The sequence below is a fragment of the Rhinichthys klamathensis genome, unplaced genomic scaffold (assembly GCF_029890125.1).
Source record: "Rhinichthys klamathensis goyatoka isolate OS25496 unplaced genomic scaffold, OSU_Roscu_1.1 h1tg000240l_1, whole genome shotgun sequence".
Lineage (NCBI taxonomy): Eukaryota > Metazoa > Chordata > Actinopteri > Cypriniformes > Leuciscidae > Rhinichthys > Rhinichthys klamathensis.
The window spans coordinates 1,404,400-1,411,939 of NW_026606762.1; the positions used below are offsets into that span (position 1 = coordinate 1,404,400).

At 34.4% G+C, this 7,540-nt stretch overlaps 1 protein-coding gene across 1 annotated transcript; it reads right to left on the minus strand.

Moving 5' to 3' along the window:
- Positions 1-42: 42 nt before the first annotated feature.
- Positions 43-5,130, minus strand: LOC130100355 (inositol 1,4,5-triphosphate receptor associated 2-like). Its single transcript, XM_056265783.1, has 7 exons — positions 4,959-5,130; positions 4,770-4,874; positions 2,884-3,064; positions 2,737-2,789; positions 2,048-2,108; positions 1,548-1,706; positions 43-178 (listed from the first exon to the last, which is right to left on the minus strand). Exons 1-7 carry the CDS (start codon positions 5,128-5,130, stop codon positions 52-54), a joined length of 858 nt encoding a protein of 285 aa, XP_056121758.1. The 3' UTR covers positions 43-51.
- Between the last annotated feature and the right edge of the window lie 2,410 nt (positions 5,131-7,540).

Consider the following 7,540-nt stretch of genomic DNA (forward strand, 5'->3'; position numbering starts at 1 on the left):
AGTCATTTATAAAACCAAATCATTATTATGAAGTTCATGAGCATGAATGATTCATACTAATGCACAGTTGCTGGCCTGAGCTCTTGCGGCTTCGTCACGGCTCTCCCTCAGCGCACACTGGGTTTCATCAAGCTCCTCTGAAAGAGACCGTGCTCTCGCCACATACAGCTGCGCACTGCTGACATTAACCAACACAAAAGAACACATCTGGTCAACTTATATATATATATATATATATATATATATATATATACACTCACCTAAAGGATTATTAGGAACACCTGTTCAATTTCTCATTAATGCAATTATCTAATCAACCAATCACATGGCAGTTGCTTCAATGCATTTAGGGGTGTGGTCCTGGTCAAGACAATCTCCTGAACTCCAAACTGAATGTCAGAATGGGAAAGAAAGGTGATTTAAGCAATTTTGAGTGTGCCATGGTTGTTGGTGCCAGACGGGCCGGTCTGAGTATTTCACAATCTGCTCAGTTACTGGGATTTTCACGCACAACCATTTCTAGGGTTTACAAAGAATGGTGTGAAAAGGGAAAAACATCCAGTATGCGGCAGTCCTGTGGGCGAAAATGCCTTGTTGATGCTAGAGGTCAGAGGAGAATGGGCCGACTGATTCAAGCTGATCGAAGAGCAACTTTGACTGAAATAACCACTCGTTACAACCGAGGTATGCAGCAAAGCATTTGTGAAGCCACAACACGCACAACCTTGAGGCGGATGGGCTACAACAGCAGAAGACCCCACCGGGTACCACTCATCTCCACTACAAATAGGAAAAAGAGGCTACAATTTTGCAAGAGCTCACCAAAATTGGACAGTTGAAGACTGGAAAAATGTTGCCTGGTCTGATGAGTCTCGATTTCTGTTGAGACATTCAGATGGTAGAGTCAGAATTTGGCGTAAACAGAATGAGAACATGGATCCATCATGCCTTGTTACCACTGTGCAGTTTGGTGGTGGTGGTGTAATGGTGTGGGGCACACCATTTTTTTTTTGCACACTTTAGGCCCCTTAGTGCCAATTGGGCATCGTTTAAATGCCACGGCCTACCTGAGCATTGTTTCTGACCATGTCCATCCCTTTATGGCCACCATGTACCCATCCTCTGATGGCTACTTCCAGCAGGATAATGCACCATGTCACAAAGCTCGAATCATTTCAAATTGGTTTCTTGAACATACAATGAGTTCACTGGACTAAAATGGCCCCCACAGTCACCAGATCTCAACCCAATAGAGCATCTTTGGGATGTGGTGGAACGGGAGCTTCGTGCCCTGGATGTGCATCCCACAAATCTCCATCAACTGCAAGATGCTATCCTATCAATATGGGCCAACATTTCTAAAGAATGCTTTCAGCACCTTGTTGAATCAATGCCACGTAGAATTAAGGCAGTTCTGAAGGCGAAAGGGGGTCAAACACAGCATTAGTATGGTGTTCCTAATAATCCTTTAGGTGAGTGTATATTTAACATGCATATGCTAAGATACAGTGGTATCTGCTTCGTGCTGCATGTTGGAGTGGATGTACCTGGCCAGTTTGGTGTGCAGCTCTGATACCTCGAGACTGAGCTGTAGGATGGTGTCCTCACACTGAGACACACTCCTCAGCATGCTGATGTTCTGCTCACTCAGCCTGTGCTGTGTGTGTGTGAGCTCAGACACTAAACCTGACAAATCTCCAGACTCACTGAAATCAGACAGAATCAGACACTGGCGCTGAAATGGCAGATGCTCGTGAAATCAAAACGAGCGTGGCTTCGAAATGTGGTAAACAACGCTATCTCACGACCAATTCATACGAGTGATTTAAAGGTGGCTAATTCGTACGAATTTGTACGATTTGTCTAAACCCACGTGATGTGTAGGTTTAGGGGCAGGGTCAGGGGTAGGTCACTCGTACGAATTCATAATTTGGTAACTCGTAAAATATGTGTACGAATTAGCAAAAATCATACGAATTCATACAATTAGCCAACTCGTAAAATTTGTAGGATTAACATACAGATGCAATAAAGTGACTGAACTAACCAATGACATTCAGCTCGATCTGTGAACGTGGCCTCGCTTAAAGGAAGATGATAGTCAGTCCCTGTGGAACAGTGAGTTTCAAATGTCACAGTTACAAATGTTACATATGAACATATCAAAAGCGGCAGTAAAGACATCTATAATATTACAAAAGATTTCTATTTTTAAATAAACGCTGTTCTTTCGAACCTTCGAAAAGTTTCCACAAACATATTAAGCATGTTTTCAACATTTTCAGGATTCTTTGCTGAATAGAAAGTTCATAAGAACGGCATTTATTTAAAAATATCTTTTGCAATATTATAAGTGTCCTTACTGTCACTTTTAATCGATTTAATGCTTGCTCAATAAAAGTATTTATTTCTTTTTAAAAAATCTATTGAATGCAGTGTAGCTATCATGGTTACCACAAAAATAAGCAGCAAAAACTGCAAAAATATTTCAACATTAATAATAAGAAATGATTCTGAAGGATTGTGTGACATTGAAGACAGGAGTAATATATACAGCTTTGCATCACAGGAATACATTACATTTTAAAATATATTCAAACAGAAAACAGTTCTTTAAAAATGTCATAATATTTTACAATATTATGTTTTTAGTGATCAAATTAGCGCAGCCCTGGTGAGCATAGAAGACTTCACATAAAAAAAAAAAACACTTTTAAATGGTAGTTATTCACTTACTAGATACTTTTCTTAAGGCTGTTCCTGTTGCCTGGTTTTTATCCTCAGGAGTTCTGTACATGAAATTCAATGTTTAGTACACTTAAAGCTATCAATATCACATCATATAGAGTCACAACCCTCCTCGTGTTTGCCCGTATCTGTCACCCGTCTCGGCCGCACTGTGCGATCCACTCTCTCATGGTGGCATGGAACACATCTCTGCTAACGGGATGGTCCTGGCTCTCTGGGTCCAGCAAGTGGTGTAAATCGGTCAGCTTGTCCTGACCGGAGCTTTGGAGAGTCATGGCCTGGAGATACTGCACCACGGTGGAGGCCTGGACCTCTCCTGTAGGAAACAGAGAGAGGCGGTTAGATCTGTTTGTGAAATAATCCGTTTTTTCTGTTTTAAAATGTAATGTATTCCTGTGATCAAAGCTGTATTTTCCGCATCATTACTCCAGTCTTCAGTGTCACATGATCCTAATCACCCTTAGGACATGTTTGAAGATTCTGTCACCAAATAAATGCCCGTTAAAACCCAGGAACGACTTGAGCCTTTATTAAATCTCGAGGGGAGTAACAAGTAGGCTATTGTTGAAAACAGTTGCTTCACATTTTTGTGTAAATCATGATACTTTTTTTTTCAGGGATATTTGATTTATAGAACATTTACGTTTGTGTGAATTCTGTTTTTTTTATTGTCCTTTATACTGTGATTTAAGGAACTCTCTTTTTGAATCAATTCAGTTAAAAAATCCTGATATATTTTGGAATATGTTTGAAAATTATGTTTTTGCTTTGGCAAAAGGTATAGAAAAGGCCTGGTATCTGCGGCAAAGTATTTTGTATCCCATATGAAAAGCCGCATCTCTATTTGTATATTTGTGTATAGGGAGTAGTAGAATATTGTAACTCATTACTTTTAAAAGTATTTTCCCCCAACACTGCTGATGATCAATGTGCCATTGCCAAATAAAAATATTTATTTTTTAACCTGTTAAGTGAAACCTCCCCCGCCCCCCCCTCCCCTGTTTTTTTATGAAAATGCACATTTCGAACTTATGGTTGTAATTCAAGAATGCTTTGGAATATAGACGTAAGATTGGTCTCGTTTTAAAGAAGACATTTGGCAGATTTTTGTAGAAGTGAAATAAATTAAGAAGTTTGAAAAAAGTTATAGAAGTTTGAGTTTCATGAAAATGTACAATGTAAAACAATGTAATTATTCATTTTTTATATAAAATATATATTTTCAAAACCTGGGCGACTCTAAAACTGCAAAAAAAAATCAAAGCAAAAAATCTGAACAAGTTGTGTTTCAAATTTTAGGTTGATATCTCAAAAAAATGAGCTTGTTTGGGCGCAGTACCGAACTTTTTCACTAGGTGACAACCAGACACCATTACTGCCCATATAAGGGCGCCTCCATTTCCATACGTGTTTTGAGTGATAAGAACCATTATTTCCACAATTTTCATACAATTAATGAAGTAGACATCCTATTCAGAAGTAATATGAGAAGTTTGGCAGATTTTGATATGAATTCAACCTCTATAAGAAAAAGAACAAGTATGTGAGTTATAGCTTGCTGCCACATCACAAATGGTGAATATCATTTTTTTCTTTATATTTTAAAAAAATTCAGATTTTTTTTCTAAAATAATTGAATGGATGCTATCTTTTGAACTCTTGGCATGAAAACAAACTGAGGTTTCCACCCTTTCATGATTTTTCATGTTCATCACTATTTCAAAATAAAGGTCTAAACGCCTTAGGAGTATGAAAATATTCTTGTTGCAAATTGATAAATTACGGCTCCTCTGTCATTTATTTTGAAGATCAATCACCAAATATGGAAACTAGAGATTGTAAGCTTTCAAATGATGTAGTTTGTGAAGATTAGTTTAGGTTTATAGTATAGGATATTACTGTTTTAAAAATGTAATGGATTTGGGCCCACCGGTGGGCCGGTGACACACAGAGCCCAAACTTTTGAACAGTAGTGTGTAAGATTGTGTACTGACAAGCATTGTTGAAAGAGAAGGTCTTACCTTTGCCAGTAGTGTCACATGCTTCAAAAGTTATGTTCAGGAGTTCTTCCTCTGAAAAGCCGTTTGTTTCGGCACAATCACATAGAGGACTCTCTGATGTCAAATCTACAGTAATGAGAAGTCTCAGGTGAGATGACTGTATTTATCGCTGCATGCACACTAAAGACTGGTAGTAAAGCATCAGATCACCTTCACCGCTCTCAAGCATGTGGCAGCGCTCCAGTGAATATGTCCCGGAGTCGATGGAAAGGCTTGGGACGCTGCATGCATGACTCTGGGACACGAGCCTGAAAGAGGAGAGATGGGGAACAACGTCTTCTTCTGAAGACCCCGGTCGTCCGGTCGGCTTCTCGGAGGCCATCGCCTCTGACAACCAGAGAAAAGAAACTCTTCTGATAGTTACACATATCATATCTGTATCGCAATATGAAACTTACATTTTACAGAACTAGTGAATATTAACTCATCTGTTCTTCCATTTCATTGTTTTACTGAAATATAAAGACAACAACTGAGACATCAGCCATAATAGAATGATGAATACTCATTGTTGGCATAATTACATACCTTTTTATCTGAATGTAATCCTTTTAGAACACACAAGAATGACATTTTTAAAACAGCATGGCTGATCTGTGCACAGTCCCTATAGTAACAGTGCTGTGAAACACCCGTGTTGCTTGTAAATCTCAGTGCTTATAGAAGCAACAGCTGATCTTTAGAGAGCCTTGGCCTCTTTTCATCATAGACACACACTGACACACATCAAAACCAGATGACATGCTATACCTCCCCCAAACACCCTCCTTTCACTGCCTGTGCGCCTCGGGCAGGACAGAACAATGTTGTAATGGACCATTTTAATTAACATTCGGCAGTTTTCCATATCAAATGATTCAAGGCCAGCACTCATCAACTATCTGCACCACCCACTCACTGTCCTTGACCATTTCTTCAATAGCCAACCTTTCTCTCAGTCAGAAAATATCATTTCTAAATGTAATAACAACAACAACAACATTATTAGTTTATCTATATAATATTATATTATAATTTTAGATAGAACAATTATCATATTTCTGTATATGTGTATATTATCATTATTAGAAGCAGCAGTACTACTAGTAATATTACAATTTTAGATATAATTATACTATAATCATATTTTATATTTTGTTGTGGTTATTATTATTTATATATTATTATTCATATATATACATTATCTTTTCATTGGATATTTGTAATTAGAATGATTTATCTATTTAATATTATATAATAATTTTAGATATAATTATGCATTATAATTTCATTGTATATTTATTATTAGTATAGTAGTAGCACCAGTAATACTACTAGTAATGTTATATTTAATATTATAATTTTAGATATAATTATACTATTATATATTTTGTTGTGGTTATTATTATTTTTCTGTATAATATTATATAATAAGTTAAGATGTAATTATATTATTATCACATCGTTGTATATTTGTTATTATTATTAGCAGTAGTTCTACCACTAATATTATATATAATATTATAATTTAGATATAATTATACTATTATCATATTGCATATTTTGTTGTGGTTATTATTATTTATCTATATAATATTATATAATAATTTAAGATGTAATTATGTTATTATCACATCGTTGTATATTTGTTATTATTATTGGCAGTAGTTCTAGTAATATTATATATAATATTATGATTTTAGAAATAATTATACTATTATCATATTGCATAATTTGTTGTGGTTATTATTACTAGTGCAATGCCCGTGCAAAATCAGTTTTTGTGTGTTTTTAGTAATTGTTGGTTTGTTTGAGTTGCTGAATAGCCTAGGCTACTATTACACAGGAGCCTAAACTCTGAGAAAACGTTAAGCATTTCAAAAAGCACCATACTTTTTCATAAAAGAATCGCTACTTTTTCAAAAAGAATAATGTAACAAAATAATAATGTAACAAATGTATAATAATAATGTAACAAATGTATAATAACACTGTATTAAATGTACATTTACATTGTAATAAACGTATAATAACACTAATGTATAATTACATTGTGATAAACGTATAATTACATTGTAATAAATGTATAATTACATTGTAATAAATGTATAATAAGACTGTAACAAATGTATAATTACATTTTTACACTACTTTTTCAAAAAGAATCGCTACTTTTTTCAAAAAGATAATGTAACAAAATAATAATGTAATGTAATAATAATGCAACAAATGTATAGTAACACTGTAATAAATGTATATTTACATTGTAATAAACGTATAATAACACTAATGTATAATTACATTGTAATAAACGTATAATTACATTGTAATAAACGTATAATTACATTGTAATAAATGTATAATTACATTGTAACAAATGTATAATAAGACTGTAACAAATGTATAATTACATTTTTACACTACTTTTTTCAAAAAGAATCGCTACTTTTTTCAAAAAGAATAATGTAACAAAATAATAATGTAACAAATGTATAATAATAATGCAACAAATGTATAATAACACTGTAATAAATGTATAATTACATTGTAATAAACGTATAATAACACTATAATGTATAAATTACATTGTAATAAACCAATTACATTGTAATAAATGTATAATAACACTGTAATAAATGTATAATTACATTGTATCAAACGTATAATTACATTGTAATAAATGTATAGTAACACTGTAAACAATGTATAATTACATTTTAATAAATGGATAATAACAACCTTGAAAAGAATCA

Excerpts from the sequence above, each read along its gene's own strand:
- LOC130100355 (XM_056265783.1), bottom strand. The coding sequence starts at position 5,130 with ATGGCCTCCGAGAAGCCGACCGGACGACCGGGGTCTTCAGAAGAAGAC. Across the intron at positions 4,875-4,958 it reads CATGCTTGAGAGCGGTGAAG|ATTTGACATCAGAGAGTCCT; the intron begins GTGATCTGATGC and ends TCATTACTGTAG. Across the intron at positions 179-1,547 it reads CTGCACACCAAACTGGCCAG|CAGTGCGCAGCTGTATGTGG; the intron begins GTACATCCACTC and ends GGTTAATGTCAG.